Here is a 17,654-nt window from a genome sequence, read left to right as displayed (position 1 = left end):
AGTAGACTTGTTCAGCAGGTAGCCAGTGTGCAGCATGCGGAACAGGATAAACCGTGTAGAGATGGGTTTTCCCCTACTATGTCAAGGGTCACAGCTGAGAAGGTCACGCTTAGGTGTGCATTGCTAAATATACATGGTTTAAAAACGAAACGAACTGATAAATTAAAATCGCCTGAACTGCATTCTGTATTTAACTCACATGACATTGTGCTATTTACCGAAACTAAGTCAAAAGAAAGTGTTGATTTGCATGTTAATGATTTTCAATATTACGTTTTACATAGAACTCAGAACAAAAAAAAATCTAGCAAAAGAGATTCTGGTGGTATTATTTTATATTTGAGAGATAACTTTGTTTCAAATGATACTCTCGTGTTTCAGAGCGATGATGATATTGTATGTATTAAAATTAGTGGTAATTTATTGTCATGGCAAAACGACTTGTATGTGTGCTTATTTTATGCAGTACCCGAGAACAGTAGTAGGCAATCAATGATAGAAACAAGTATGTTTGATCGTCTTACGGGCTTTATTACTAGCTTAGGGTTTACATGTGAAGAAAATCTAAATTTTATGTTATTTTGTCACTGATGATAATTATTGTACTCATATGACTGTTGATTATGATATTGACCCAGTTATGAATCGTTATTCACAAGATAAATGCCGTGAAAATAGCTATGGTTTAACATTGTTAGATATTTGTAAACAAACTGGCCTAAGAATTCTGAATTCAATGTATATATAGGTCTCAACACAATTGTTGGGAGTAGAGGTAGTAAGTTAGTTGATTACGTATTAAGTACACAAAATTTGTTTCAATATATTGACGTTTTTGAGGTACAAGATCCAAATATATTAAGTGATCACTGCCTTGTGGATATATCTCTTGTTTTTAATAAACCTGTATCTGTACATGTACAAAATGCTAAGTCATGTGAAACTACAGATAGCTTCAAATAAGTGTGAAATAAAGGTAAAAAGCATATGTTTGCTGAAAACCTATCTTCAGAAAATACGATGTGTAAACTTAATTATTTCAATGTCAAGGTGAATAATGTTAAATATTCTTCTGATATAGATGAATGTATTACTGATTTTTCTAATATTATTGACGGGGTTGCGATATAGAAGAATGAATTACTGATTTTTCTAATATTATTGACGGGGTTGCGTCCCCTTTGTTCAAAAAGGATATTAAACATACATTAAACTCTGATAGCGATACTTCAGCCAGTCATACTGTTGATTGTAAATGGTATACGCAAGAATGTATTGAACTTAGAAATATTTTTCACAAAATGTTAAATGTCTATCGAAATAATAAATCTGATTTTAATATGACCGCAATGAAAAGGCAAAATTAACCGAGGCAAAACATAAAAACGTTCAGTTGTATTGGAAAATGCTTAAACCTTTGGCTGGTGTTAAACAGTCTTATATTCAAATTGATGTATTTCAGAAATAATTTTGAGTCTGTAAATAACCCAGAGGATCATTTTATCTTTTTCTTAGGCCTGATGAAAATGTTTTGTATTTTATAGAGAGGTATGAACAAAATGATTTTAATATAATGTTTCATGAATTGAATGTCCGTATTACTGAACAGTGCTTATTAAAAGCAATTCGTCAACTACAGACAAATAGAAGTAGAGGTCCGGATAAATACCTTAACGAATTCTTTATAAATGGTAAATACGTTTTAATGCCATTTTTGTTAAACTTATTAAACAAAATATTTGAAGTATGATACTTCCCAGAAAGTTGGTCTGAAGGATTTGTAATACCTCTACATAAACATGTCACGTGATTGGGTAGTGTAACACGTATAATGTAGTTGGTAAATTTTTGTCAAATATACTTTGGATCTTTGTTAGGAGTGTTGATAAAGTCAAATATTTGTTAAAGTACAATAATGATTGTTTAAATTATTTGTACAATGTATGCATTCTGCATTCTATACATTTGCACACTTTGTTATTTTCTATGTTAATTTAGCTGACATATGTTGCATATTAGCTCCTAATCATTGTGACATTGTTAATTTTATAATATTTTATATGTACTTGAAACAACGAGGTACTCTATTTGTACAAGTTGGAAATAAACTTTTCTTCTTCTTCTTCTTCTTCTTCTTCTTCTTCATAAAAAAGCCAATATTAATGATGAAAACAATTATAGAGGAATTATATTATGGAGTACATTAGGTAAATAATTTTCACGTGTTTTTAATAACAGACTCGTAGAATAGGCAGCAAATTATGGTGTATATATTGAGGCCCAGTTAGGTTTCAGGCAAAAAATGGGCACATTAGATAATATATTTGTTTTGCATGGTTTGATTTCTCATATGATTTCTAACGGTAACAAAATATATTGCGCTCTTATTGATTTTAGCAACGCCTTTGATTATGTTGTTAGAGACAACTTGTGGCTGAAAATAATACAATTAGGCGTCCGTGGCAAAATGTTGAATATTATAAGATCTATGTACAAGTCAGTAAAATCAAGAGTTAAATATTGTAACTTTTTAAGTGAACAATTTAATTGTATTTTAGGGGGTACGTCAGGGTGAATGCTTATCACCTTTTTTATTTGCTATGTTTCTAAATGATATTGAAGACATGTATATACATAATGGTATGCAAGGTATAGATGTCAATATGTTTAAAATATATCTTTTTTATATGCGGATGATATTGTTTTATTTGTAAACTGTTTACCTTAGTTGTCAAACCTCTAGAACCCTGATACAAATAGTAATGACTTTCATTGGATGATTCAGGCAAATACGAAGGCAGATTTGCTCATTGACTTTACTTGCGGTAATTGCAAAAAGAAATAGAAAAAATAACCAACTTAAAAGTTCACTTTTAAGTGTGTTCGTTAACAAGATTATTATAAAGATTATATAAAAGATGGATTTTAAACAAACACGTCAAAAAATATATTGTACATTATCATGATCATTTTGTCTATCAGAAATTTTGAGTAAATTTAAATACTAGTAGTTAAGAATCTTTTATTTCTCAGAGTTTTTCAATACCACAATTGACTTTAAACAAGAGAATAACGATGGCTTTTCATAAAAGTAAAATCAGCTGATCCAAACTGTAATTTATCACTTCATGTTTGCACTCTTTATGTCATTGAAATTTTGAACGTTTTTGAAACAATTTTAATACAGCCAAGTTTGTCTTTGTTTATGCTTTCAGAAGGAAGCCGAGTTAAACTCGTCTATAAGAACTAATACCTTTATGTAGTCCCTTTCCTCTTCCATTGTAATTTCAATATTTTCATACAGCTGTATTGGTTCTGTTACTTGTCTGTGAAGTCAATGAAAGTATAGGCTGTTCCTCCATTGAAATGTTTCTGTCAGATTTATCATCCTCTGTACTAGAATAAAATTTATTCTATAATTAACCTTCAAAGCACATATCATATCAAGAGTGCAATCAACTTAACAAAAATGCATAACATAACATCTAATAAGGAATTACACATTTATAAGCTATAACTAACAGCCAATGAAAACTGAACCAAAATGATCTCGGAAATGAACTCACACATGTTTGATTATGAGAGAATGTTTAGCCTAAATTTCACCAGTGATTTCACCCGTTTATTACAGATATTCGTCTAGAAATGTATTACATTGTCAAATGAAAGTTTAATTAACTATGAAATACTAAATAAAATAAGGGAGTGTTGACATTATGGTCCAGATCTCCGCCTTTCAACCGAATAATAGTGGGCTCTAGCCCGTCCATGTTGATTGTTAAACACAGATTCTTTGTGAATAATTGATTATTATGTTAATTTGCCTTAAAATGAGTCCTTTATTTGACAATTTATCAATCACCTGTGCAAGAAGCACGTGGAACCATTTCATAACATAATCAAAGCAGTGTGCAATGGTGGGACGTACACAAGTCATTGCAATGAATTCAAAATTACAAATTATTAGGCTTAATTATAAAATAATCATTTTTAATTTACTTACCATTGTTTTCCGCAAAGTTTACCTCAGCAGATTTTTCAACAAAATGACAGGCGCACATGCGTATACATTCGGAATATTTCTATTTGATCCATACATAGACTTAGACTGTCAATAAGCAGTTAGCAGTAGGCAGTGAGCAGCAGGCTGTCCAGTTAGCAGTAGGCAATGAGCAGCAGGCTGTCCAGTTAGCAGTAGGCAGTGAGCAGCAGGCTGTCCAGTTAGCAGTAGGCAGTGAGCAGTAGCACTTACAAACTTGCTTGCATGATTTCAGTCGGCCATATTCCCTAGCCATGAATGATAACTCCCTGTTTCCCTGTCTAAAATTCCACCAAATTATTCCCTTTTTAAATGAACTCAAAGAAGGGACCTTTTTAAAATACTTTGTATTTATTTATTCGATTTTTTGTTCAGAAACGGACAATTTTTTCTTTACCTTTGTATAATTTGCTTTCTATCTATATATGGCTCCTATGGTTGGTAAACATATGAGTTTTGATGGTGAACCGAAAGTAATCTAACACACAGCGTTGCTGTCATCACATGTAAACAATACATTTAATCGGTAAGAATATTGAGATATTTAGTTTCAAATGTAAAATATTAATATGGAAAACATCTATGTGTAGTTTATGTGTATTGTTTTAATGTGTTTGTCTGCTATTATAGTTGTAAAAGCCATGTACACTTAGTGTCCCTTCATAGCAACAGAGTTTAAAACGTGAGCGGTAACTGAACGAGATATGGCAAAGCGCATGCTCGCGCACTGACTTCCGCTCTATCGAAATACTGCATATACATTTAGCGAAAGTTCGTAAGTGAGTAGGCTCTCGTTTATGGATTTCCGTGATATGACCATATTGATTATCTCCCCAAAAATCGCACAATATGTAAAGTTCGCTATCAGTAACCAAAATTGTTTGGACAATAATCATTTATATACAAATTTGTTCCATTTTATTAGATAACTGCGGTTAATTAGGTTAAGAAATTATATTGTATGTCAATATTTGCTAAAGCTATAGTGTGGCGGATGTTACATAACTCGATATACAGGTCGAGCGATAAGACCATAGCAATTATCTCCCGTGCACAATCAAATTTGTTAAATAAACGCTTTAAACATTACTATTGTCGCAGTCTGTAAAATGTAGGTACAATTCACACTTTCGTTATCAACATGATTTAAATTCAATATTCAATTGAGAAAGATTTTAATCTGTCAAATTATCTACTTCACTAGTGAAATATCTAATCTTATATATAAAGTCAGTACAATTGAATTTTTGTTACACTTAATTATTCTTTTAAATCTTATGTTGTATATATACTTTTGACACATACGACGAAAATGTGAATTATTATAAAGTAGGCCTACATCATGTAATAGGTGAATATATGTTTTCATTTCCTATATAAAATGTGCTACTGTAATGCATGTTTGAGATCATGTCAACTAAGTATTGATGCACGTTTGCCATATTATATATATTTTGCATATTGTACCACATGGGTCTATGACCTTCTGGGAAAAGATAAATAAACCTGTTAAACTTGTTTAACTTATTAAACAAACTAATGATAACAATTAACTTTAAAGTTTATTCTGTTCTAATTCTGTTTTATGTTTTATTTGACAATAAGCAAATGACGATTGTTAATATATCTTTTGTGTCTTTTAATCTCCTTGCTGGTGTTACATAACTCTTTATCTGTAAGCCGGCGACTAGCGCTGTTGTTTTCTGTATGGTGGTTCCTGGCTCGATGTAATGTCTGGTTACTGGAATTATTAAACTGTACACCACCAGCCTTGGCAATGTAAAAATGTTTTTCGTGCTGTAAATTTAACTGTTTTAGAAATATCTTAAATGTAATTTACAAGTATGTTCTTATCTTTTGAAAGCATTTGTTCAGAATATCACATAAATAGTTAATTAATACTTAGTGATCAGAGTATCAAGAGAAAAGAAGATCAAGAAGTGATGCTCTTCATCAATAGCATTCACATATATACATTGTTCAACAATCAAAACGAATACTTTTAATTACAAGTAGTTTTAATGTTTGATTCTGCTTAAGTCTACCATAGATATGTTGAGTTAAATCAGAGTATTTCATATTCAAATACTCCTGGATTAATAAACGACAAAATCTCATATTATATCTGAACTGCTCTGTGATGAGCAAGCATCAAGATAGATTTTAAGGTTTTTGGTCATTTTGAATGTTGAAATCTGGATCTTTGTCTTTGATGCTACCAACCAACTCTTCTATCAGCTGTTCGCGACGATAGAGTTTGTTTTCTACTTCCATCAGCTGTAAATTTAGATTATACAATGTATGTACAATGTAATCACTTTGTTAAATTTAAATGCTTTCCAGTGTTTAAAGGACCAATCATTAGCAGAGACATTTTTATAGGAGAGAAGCTCCATTGCAGAGTCTTATGTTGATAAAGTAGTAGATGATTTAAACATTTTAAAGAAAAAAAATCGCCATGTTTGTATGTGGGGGATTCGAAAAAGAATCCTTTAGGATTAAAATCAAAATTAGAAATTGAATATGATTCATATTTAGATGACACATAGTCGTATATCACTATCCTTAAAATATATATTGAGGATAAAGACGAATAATAATTAAGATAGAAATATATAAACTGAAAAAAACAATTATATATTCATTAACAAGTATTTTGTTTTCAGCATACAAAGGAAATATCATGACATAATATAAATAAACATAATATTAAATCAATACTAGTGATTGTTTATGTAGAAATCACTCTCGATGTAATGCTTTATATTTTATTACAAGTGTCATATCAAATATTGTTTTAAAAAAGTCCTAAAATTTTACTTCTTAGACTTTTCGCTTTCCATTACATCTAGAAGTAATTTTTTGCGGACAACTCAGTAAAAAGTATGGCGTCACATCTTGTTTTTCATTGACTTTTAAATTTTCGTTTTTCCCATGAACGTTAAAAAAAGAAGTCTTACAAATTGTTTCTCAGTCTTTTCGTTCATTTTCGATTTTCCATTGAGAAGTAATTTCGGACTATAAAAATATTAAACTTAAACTTTCTGAAATTACTAAAGCCAACATTTTTTTTTGTCTAGTGCTATGTAAGCTATGATAAACCGCCTAAATAACTGAATACATATATACCATATCTGAATGTAAATATAGTTTGTTTTAGTTGATTCGTTGTGAAAATCGTGTTAAGTTAGATTGGTTTGTGTGTAGATTATGATGTTATTTCGTTGTTTTAGTTGGCCTGTGAGAATGTTTTTGTATTTATTACCTCTTTATATTAGTTCTGTAGTCAAACGAGTTGTCTTATTGAAAAAAATATGAGTGAATTAAAAATCTTATCTCTTAATTGTAGAGGCCTACAAGGTATCAAGAAAAGGCTGCAAGTATTTCAGTACATAAAAGATTCCAAATGTTGTATTTACTGTCTTCAAGACACACATTTTATACACAGTCAATTTAATACCATTTATACTCAGTGGAATGCGGAATGTTTTTTAAGTTCTAGGGGAGTTGCAATATGTTTCTCAAAGTCACTAGATTACAAAATACATAAAAGTATAGTTGATGATTTTGGAAATTATGTCATACTGGACTTATCTGTTGGAGAAATAAGATTTACTTTAGTATCGTTATACGGACCGAACTCCGACAATCCGTCCTTTTATGAGAACATTTTCAAGGTCGTTGAGAATATAGGAAATGACTCGTATTGCATTTGTGGTGATTTCAATTTAGTGCAAAATCCTGATTTAGATTATTATAACTATAAGAATATAAAAATAAAAAAGATGCAAGATCAACTCTTTTGAAACACATGGAAAAGAAAAGTCTAACTGATCATTTTAGGGAATTTCAACCTGATATAAATGCGATATACTTGGCGAAAGGCAAACCCACTGCAACAAGCTAGGCTCGATTTCTTTATTTTATCTTCTTTTATGTTACCATACTGTGAAAATGTTTTTATCAAACCTAGTTTTCAGTCTGATCATTCAATTATTATAATGCAATTAAAATTTAATGATTTTAAGCATGGTAAAGGGCTCTGGAAACACAACAATTCTCTACTTAGAGATATTCAATATGTTAATGAAATAATAAAAAAAATGAAGAACGTTAAAAAGCAATATGCCATACCTGTTTATAATTTCGAAACAATTGAAAGTGTTCCAAACGAGGATATACAATTTGTAATAAACGATCAGTTATTTTTATTTAAACTTTATTAATGGAAATAAGAGGTAAATCCATATCCTACGGTTCTTATAAGAAAAAAGCAAGTAATGAAAGGGAAATACAGATAAAAAAAGATATTGAAATACTAGAAAATTCAGAAACTATTCAAAATAATGAAAACTCGAACAGCTGCGTAACGAATTAAATATTATACAAGAAAATAGTTTCAAGGTTACATTTTGAGATCAAAAGTGGACTGGGTAATTGATGGAGAGAAACCAAAGTAAATTATTTAGTAATCTTGAAAAAAGCAATTATGTTAATAAATGTATCACAAAAAATCATGAAAAACGATGGTACTTTAATAACAAAACAAGAAGAAATCTTAAACGAAACTGCATTTTTTATGAATCATTATATACGTGTACCTCACATGGCTTAGAGGATAATATGTTTTTAAACTTTGTTAAAGATATAAACATTCCACATTATCAATACAGAGTCAAAATCCCTCGAGGGTAAAATCAGACTAGAAGAAGAATCAACCGTTTTTAAAGAATATGAAAAATAATAAAAGTCCAGGCTCATCTGGATTTTCAGCAGAATTTTATAAATGTTTTTGGAACAGAATTGGCGTATTTGTTTGCAGGGCTCTAAACCATGCTTTTATATCCGGAAACTTATCTGTAACACAAACACAGGGTATATAATAACGTGTATCCCTAAAGGTGATAAGCCAAAACAAATTTTTAAAAAAATTGGCGACCGATAACACTGCTTAATACAATTTATAAAATTGGTTCTGGATGCATAGCGAATAGAATAAAATATTTCTAGACAAACTTATTAACACTGACCAAACAGGAATTATAAAGGGCAGATTTATAGGAGAAAATGTAAGACTTATTTATGATATAATGCAATATACAGAGGAGAATAACATATCTGGGCTTTTACTCCTTATCGATTTCGAAAAGGCTTTTGATTCTTTGTCTTTGGTTTTTTGTAGATATAAAACGTTGTCATTTTTTAATTTTGGAGAAGACATCAAAAGATGGGTTAGCATTTTCTATAAAGATGGGATTTCAGTAATATGTCAAAATGGATTTTTATCAAAAGTTCTTTAGCATTCAGGCGTGGGTGCCGGCAAGGTGATCCGTTAAGTTGTTATATTTTTATTTTATGTGCTGAAATACTTTCGCAGAAAATTAGGTCAAATAACAATATTAAAGGAATTAAAATGAATATGGTAGAACATAAGCTATCTCAATTCGCAGATGATACTTCAATTATTCTAGATGGTTCGGCCTCTTCTTTAAATGAAACCTTAGACACATTGTCCAGTTTTACATTTATTTCTGGTTTGAAAGTTAATTTTGACAAAAACAAAAGTCGTCTGGATTGGAAAAGAAAATTTAGTGCAAAATAGTATAAAAAAAATGGAAATTATCTTGGAATCAGCAAAAGTTTGAACATGCTTGGCTTTAAGTTTCGTGTAGATTTGTCAAAAATGATAGAGTTAAACTACAAATCTAAAAATTGCAAAAGCAGAAAATATTTTTTAAAATGTGGAAGAGAAGAATAATTACACCAATTGGAAGAATAATTGTCATTAAACTCTTGTACTGTCACTCTTAAAATCACTTGTTTGTTTCTTTGCCTAATCCTCCAAAATCTTATATTCAACAAATAGAAACTTTATTCTTTGATTTTATATGGCAAGGTCCGTGCAAAGTTAAAAAAGACGTTTTGATAAAAAATAAAAAAGATGGAGGTCTTGACATGATAGATTTAAATGCATTTATATCTGCATTAAAAACTACTTGGATAAGACGAATCATTACGAGCAACGGACAATGGCTAGATATTGTTTCTAATCTAATAGATATAGATAAATTATTAAATTGTGGCTCTCATTACCCAGAAACCATAGCGAAATCCTGTAAAAACTTATTTTGGAAAGATACTTTAAATGCTTTTGTTCAATTATGTAAAAAAAATATCCCATGTTCCGATAAAAGTGTTGGAATATCCATTATCTTATAATCCAGATATATTGATTGGTAAAAAAGTATTTTAAAAGTCATGGTTTAATGCTGGTGTCCAGTGTATAGGTGACTTGTTTAAACATGAATGGGGATTTATATGAGATCCATGAATTCAATAAAAATTTATAATTTGAGTGCTTTTTTTTTGCATTTTCAAAGGCATATGTAAACCGTAGTTAAATATTTTAAAAAGTGTTGGTTATTCTAAATTAAAAAGTTTTAACCCAAAATGTTTCAAAAACCTTATATTCCCCCAAACCCCTCAAAAATATTAAAAAAATGAAAAAAGGGTTTTAGCAACCCAAAGCAAAAATATATTTTAAAAACAAATAACAGTAAAAAGCTTTTTTGGGAAACCTTAAAATTTTTGATCAAAAAAACTAAAAAAAAATTTTTTAAAATTTTGGAAAAATAAAAAGGAATCATTTTTTTTACTTAATTTTTGAAAACCCCCAAAAAAAAAGAATTTTTTAAAGGTTCAAAACAGAATTGTACCCCCAGAAATTTTTGGCACAAAACCCAACTTTTTTAAAAAAGAACAAACAAAGAAACCGAGAATTGGTTTTTTGCAACAAATTTTTTTTGAAAGCTTTTGGGAAAACCTTTTTTTTTGGGGCTGTGAAGTTGTTTTTGATATGATTCATGGTCTTTTTGAAAATACTCATTTACATTTGACAAGAATAGAATTTCTTTTAGGAATACAATATGTTGATAATGAAACTAATCTTTTGCTTTTATTTGTCAAGAAGTATATATATTTTTGTAAAGAATTTTAAAAGACCGACTATAGAGGCTGCTAAGCATTATATTTAAGTACCAATACCAAATCGAGAGAGAAACACAAAAATATTAACAAAGTAGATATTTTTGACAACAGTGGGACAGTTTGAAATATATTTTCATTTCTTCATACCAAGATTAGTATGTGAGTGTGGACATTGTGTTATTGATTATGTGTTATTATTATTATTTTTAAACACATATGACTAGAAACAGTTTTTATTCATTAGACTACAGGTTACAAAACTATATATTGAAAAGTTAAGTGAGATTATAAATTAATCACAGGCTTTTAATTTTTTTAATGTACCTTGTGTGTTTGTTTTGTTTGTTTATATATATGTATGTCTTTGTATGTATGTATGTTTGTATGTATGTATTTATCTGTTTTCAAAATAAACGGGGTTACCATTTAAGGGCCTCAAAAAAAAAAAAAGATAGAAATTTTATCTTTCTGACATTTGATAAGTGTTTGTTTCAAGAAAAAAATATCACTTTTGTTCTCATCCAAACTCAACCTATATTGTCAGAAAGCTGAATAATGAAATATATGTACATATGTAATATTAAAAAAAATGTTGTATACTTATAACTAAAAAATGACAAAATATTAAATTAATTAATACTGTTGAAATAAATTGCATATTTTTATTCTGTATTTTTACTGTAAAAAATATTTTTCACTGCAGATAAACATATTTTCAGTATTTTCACTGGTGTCTTGTTTGACTACTTTCTTCTTAATTAACCCATTACTCAGAATTAAAGAAAAAGTCTAAAGAATTATAAGGTCAAAAAAGAGGAAAAGCTTCTTCAAAATAAAGTAAACCGTTGATAGTGATATGCCTACCTTTCTTGCAATATCACGGACTGTAAATCTGGCATCTCCTTCAATGATATCCTTTATTTTGTAAACGATATCGTTACGAGATGAGAATTTTGGCCACTGGACATTTTTGGTGGCGTTTTTTTTGATGCACTCCTACTCAAATTTCTTTTTCCATCGCTTAACTTATTTTCATGAAGGCAAACAAGAAGACCCTAAGCAGTAGAGAGTTTTTAGTCATAAAATGCTTCAAAAAGCAACTTACTTTTGAGCCCGTATTCAATCTTTTTTGTCGACGGTTGAGCTAGCTTTACAAACCATGACCTACCGTGTATTAAAATGGCAATTTGTATGTCTTACAACTTAGTCTAAACATGTACATTTATAACACTGTTGTGTAGGTATTGAATTACCCTATACAGGTATGTATTGGTTTTTAATCGTGTCCGAGATAAGCAAGGGGAAAACCAATAAAAACAATTATTTTCGAACAGCCCCCCGTATTTTTAATTTTTTAAAAACATTTTAACTTTAAAATTTCAAATTTAAGTTATAGTTTCCCCAAACCCCTAACTATTTGGTTTTTTTTTATGAACAAGGGGGTTTTAAAAAGATAAAATAATTATGAAAATTTAACGGTTAATTTTGTTTAAAAAAGGGATTTAAATGTAAAAAAAGTTCTGTAATTTAAAATGTTTTTTACCCGTGAATAATTATTGAAATTGTGAGACAAAATTTAAATTTGGAAAAAGCATTCCTATGTCTTATGATAGTGTCGAAAATTTAAAACTGTCATTTTAAAAACGTAGGGTTTAAAAATCGATATTAAAGCCGTAACCCCTTTTTAAAAATTAAAATTGAAAAATTTTTTGTTAAAATTTTTAAAAAGAACTATAAAGAAAAAACTAAAAGGTTGTTCAAAACCTTCCCCTAGGTTTTGGCATATACTTTTCTAATTTACATTATTATCTATGGATAAACACAACGATTAATAAGACAAAATGGTGGCAAATGCGCCAGATTGTACGATGTGATAACCAGGCGCTAATGACCGGTTGCTTGTCCCATTATAGTATTCCCCAGGTACTTAAACAGTGACTATAATGTTTATACTTTAATCTAAAACATCAAGCTTAAGCAGTTTTAATTGAGCTTATATATTTCTTTGTTTTACAGATGGTGGAAAAAAGGAATTCACAAAAGCTGGTTTGAAAGAAAGTCTTGATATGGGCATGGATGAATGAATAAACGGAGAATCTGGACTAGCAGCAAGAAAAGCAGGCTGTTTAAATTTGGTAAATTATTTATGGTCACATATTTATTCTGTTATTCCTGTTAATTGGATTTTATTATAATGAACTTTTATATCATGTAAATCATGCCACTGGAGTCTATTAATTTGGATGTGTTAAATCGGAAAAACATTTTTATGTCTTCATTAAATTTATGAAATTGCTCAAAGCTTTTACTGATATTTGGCATGTAGCATTGCCTTGTGAACATTTGCAAAAGTTGAATAAAGCCAAAAGTGGATTGCCATGGGGTTACTTAGTTTATACTGTATATACATGTATAATAGAGATGTATCTAAAAAAAGTTTCATTGCCCAAAGCTTTGATGTTTGGCATGTACTCTGCAAAAGTTATTAAAATCATGCCCCAAGGGGTCAAAATTGATCCTACCAGAGGAGATTTATATAGACTAACAGATAAGTACCTTTAAGTTGTTTCTTAGACATAATATTCTGTCCCAGGTTTACAAAACTTAATGCCCATAGCTTATATTTCGGGCATGTAGCTTTGCTTTGTGGTCTGTTATAAAAGTAACATAAACCATGCCCTTGAAGACAAAAAAGGTATAGCCTTGGGGTCATTGATTATGAATAGACTTTTATAGTAAAAAAAACCATCTAAGTCTGATTGTATGATATTACAATGCCCAAAGTTATGATACTTAGCACAAAATAATTTCTAGCGGACATCTGCCTATGTTTAAAAAATCTGCAGCTTGGGTCAGAAACGACAACAAGTGTGACTTTATTACTGACTTTTGCATGGAAAAATTATGGCTTTTTCTAATAACGTTTTTACAGTGAGGTATCCAGGGCCATCACAACCCTCTTTTTTGTTTGTTAACTTGACTGTCAAGACAAGCTTTTATAGGATCCGTTCACAATAAAGCACTTATTATATTTGATCCCGCTTCGGGGTGCTCTTATTTATGAATGTAATATTCTAAATATAAATAAAATTAATAGGGATATAGCCTTGTTTTTGTATATCCTTAACAATTGACAATTAGTTACCTCCAAGTTCTTATGTCTTTGGTAAGAACAGTTTGGCTGTATGTGTCAAAATAAGTTGCATTAGGAGCCATCTTGCAGAAGCATTAATTTGAATAACATAAGTGGCAAAAATTAGGACTGAATTAAGAAACGGGTATTTTGCTGTAAAGTGGTTTACATGACTTGTTAAACAAAATGTGTACCATAAAGTAACCATAGTGTGAGTTTATATCTTGTTTTAAATTACACACCCATAAGTTGTATTTAAAAAGTAACCGAATAGGAAAAGAAATTGGACGATAGAAGTCAACCCCATGACGTTTAATAAATCAACCAAATGGTGACAAGCTTTGTGTTATAGTGGGAGCATTTAGATTTGCCCTTGTCTGTCTGTCCGTACGTTCTCATATGCCACATGTAGCTTTAAAAGTGCTTTAGCTAGAGTCAACAAAATTTACAAATATGTTGATTAGCACCAGGAGTTATGCGTCAGGGCTTTTGCTTGTGGTTTAATTCTTTATTTTTGATGTACTATATTTGAAAAGTAACTGATTTACCAATTATCAAAACTATTTTTAACGGCTTTTCACATGACTTGTCATTTGTATAAAACAGGTTTCTTATAAATTGGGACAATCAAGTCTCCAAAGTTATGTCCCCCTTTTTACTCTCTATTCAATACCAAATGTTTCTGTTATTATTTACTATGAGTTTCCCTATTTCAATAGAGAAGACAGTCGTATACTATATCCCTCTGCTGAGATACATATAACTAATAACATAAAAATAATGTCAGCTTTTTTTTCGGTTTTATTTATTGCTGATGTGTCCGATATTGCGACGCATCCTGCAGTTTTTTTTTCTTTTTCTTTTTTAACTTTTAGATTAGGGTATGATACAGCAGTTGTCTGTTTTAGAAGTAACCCTTCTGCTGAACAGCTCTGTTAATTAAGGTCACGTATGAAAGATTGTTAGTTTCCTTCTGAGAGAAGCAGGGAAACAAATATGCGACCTCTCATTTACTTTTCATGCGCATTACTATGAACCAGGATTCCATTGCAATTGTTAGATAATGGTGTATTCAAATCATTTATAAAGTTACATGTATGTCTTGCCATGACTGCATCATTTGCCATCTCGTGGTTCTATATCATTTTATATATTTTAATATTATTGTTCTCTACGCACGATGGACTGTATCTACTTACACAAAGTGTACAGGTTTCAGCACACCAACATAAAGCAAAAGGATCATCTACATCCTCGAGTATAGTTTTCATGTATTTAAAGTCATGGCTAGCAATATATATATATTTTTGTTAGAAATGACTAATAAGGATCCATCATTTAACAGTGTAATACCCCTTACGGAACTAATTCCTGCTCTTCTTTCCATCAACTGTCCCTGCCAGTTAAACCTCGCAATCATAGCCTTGCCATTGTCAGAGACATAGATTGAATCATAGTTTGTAGTGACAAACCTAGCTACCCTGAAAATACTGCCACCACTGAAATCCGTATCAACTGTAATTTCAGTATTACCTTTCAAGTCCATGATTTGGAGTTTAGCAGGACATTTAAATGTAACTGCCATTTTCCCTTGATGATAACTAATACCATTACACTGCCCATCAACTGTCAGTTTGTTCTTCAGTGAGAGTGAGTCGTGGGAGAAGGAAATGAACTGTATTGTTTCACTTTGTGGTATTGTAACAGCAAGTGAATCACCGGAGACAATGGTGACATCCCAGGGATATAAGTCAAGCTGTAATTGTGTGATTACTCCATTTATAATGTCTATCATTTTAACCGACTTATTGAGGTGATCTGCTGCAAATATTTTGTTTGGAGAAGAAACAGTTAAACCAGTAATGTAGCAAGTCCTTTTATCCGATGATGTTTTAGCATTGATATTTCTAGGAGAAGACATTTTCATTGCAACTGCAAATTGATTCTTTGGTTTGGCTGGCTGCTCGAGTTTCTTATTGCTCAATATTCCTAATGATTTCTCGTCTTGAACGACATTTTTGATAGCTTGATTTGGTTCAAAGATGTATACGTCAAAATCATTAACTGTTGGTAGTTGTGATGTTGTTTTTTCGTTATTTTGAATCAGTTGCTGAGCTATCTTAAGTTCAACAAACAGTTGGTCAGTTTTCTTGTGTGAATTGAGATGTTTAAGAGTATCAGCTGATGCTTGAAGTGATTTGTTGATGACATCACATGTTGTTTCTGTTGTTTTCAACTTGTCGTTGTTGTCGGATTGGATTGTTGCTGCAGTATCTCTAACATTCTTTTTTAATTCATCTAATCTATGGTTAATCTCTTTTCTGAATTTTTCTATTTCTGTTAAAGCATCTTGTAGAGAAGTCGTTGATAAAGCAACTCTTTGCTGTAGATCTTTACTAATCTGGCTGCATTTGTCTGTCAATGTGTTAATATCTTTTAGAGTTTTCTTGAGCTCAGAGCTGTCTACAATCTGTCCTGATATATCAGGTATGTAGTCCACATGACAGGATGTTGGTGTGTGTTCAAGGGTTACACAAACGCTACATATAAGTGCATTATGGTCATGACAATAAAATTTGATAACTTCTTTCGTGTGTTTCGTACAAGGCTTTGTTAGATCATCGGCCAGTGCACTGGGAGCAGACTTCGATGATTTATGGAGGTTTTGCTTTTGTGGCATGTGTTCTTTGTCTAGAAGTTGGTGATGGCGGGATGGTTTGGGTCGCAGATGATTACTGAAGCAGGTATGGCATAAGTGTTCCTCACAATCCACACAGTAACCAAAGGAAGGTAGCCTGATATCATCTCTGTCACATATTTCACAGAAAATATCGAAATCTTCAGCACCGCCTTGAGATATTGTTGTTGAGAATTTCTGCGATGCCTTTTTACCCGGGACAGCCATAAAGATATCTAAAATAGACAAATACAAGAAAGTTATTTACATCAAACAGTGGATATTTTGTTCCTTATCTACACTTTTTACTGATTCTATTACTATTTGTCTTGAATGACTCTTCCTTAAATAATGTTGTTATATTAGTACCCCTTTTTATTATATCCTTATTAAGTAGATGGCAAATCCTTATTTAAAACATTATTTACATTTATGAGCATTAAATGTTAAATAATTTCCAGTTTGTTTGAACTGCACCGGGTAAGAATTTGATCATTTTAATTTCATAACAAATATCTCAAACTATAAGGGAAATAAGTTTTAACAAGGCAGTCGGAAGGACAGCTTAATCCCCTTCCGCAGTGAATATGAATGTGTACTTCTTAGCCTTTAATCAACAATGACCTTGATGCTGTGCCAGGCATATCATAAGCACATAGTATCACAATGGTGATTATTTGTGCAGTTATTTAAAGTCTTCCATAAAGAGAACATCTAACATTGACCTTGGGGGTAGCAACGTGGATGTTGTGCTCTGCAGATTGTGTCATTGTGGGGATCACTTGTGCCAAGAAATTTTAAAACCTTTGAATTGTCAA

The 17,654-nt window shown here is 30.8% G+C and overlaps 1 protein-coding gene across 1 annotated transcript; it reads right to left on the bottom strand.

Moving 5' to 3' along the window:
• Positions 1-6,202: 6,202 nt before the first annotated feature.
• On the bottom strand, positions 6,203-17,072 carry LOC132757577 (transcription intermediary factor 1-alpha-like; the record flags this gene model as incomplete). The annotated part of the gene is made up of 2 exons (XM_060748893.1): positions 6,203-6,316; positions 15,520-17,072. Coding segments are annotated over 2 exons (1,667 nt in total), but the record flags the coding sequence as incomplete, so codon positions are not given.
• Between the last annotated feature and the right edge of the window lie 582 nt (positions 17,073-17,654).

This window comes from Ruditapes philippinarum, unplaced genomic scaffold, assembly GCF_026571515.1.
Source record: "Ruditapes philippinarum isolate M1 unplaced genomic scaffold, ASM2657151v2 ctg15536_1_1_1_1, whole genome shotgun sequence".
Classification (NCBI taxonomy): domain Eukaryota; kingdom Metazoa; phylum Mollusca; class Bivalvia; order Venerida; family Veneridae; genus Ruditapes; species Ruditapes philippinarum.
Note: the sequence above shows the minus strand (reverse complement) of the source record. Positions and strands in the feature narration are given on the sequence as shown.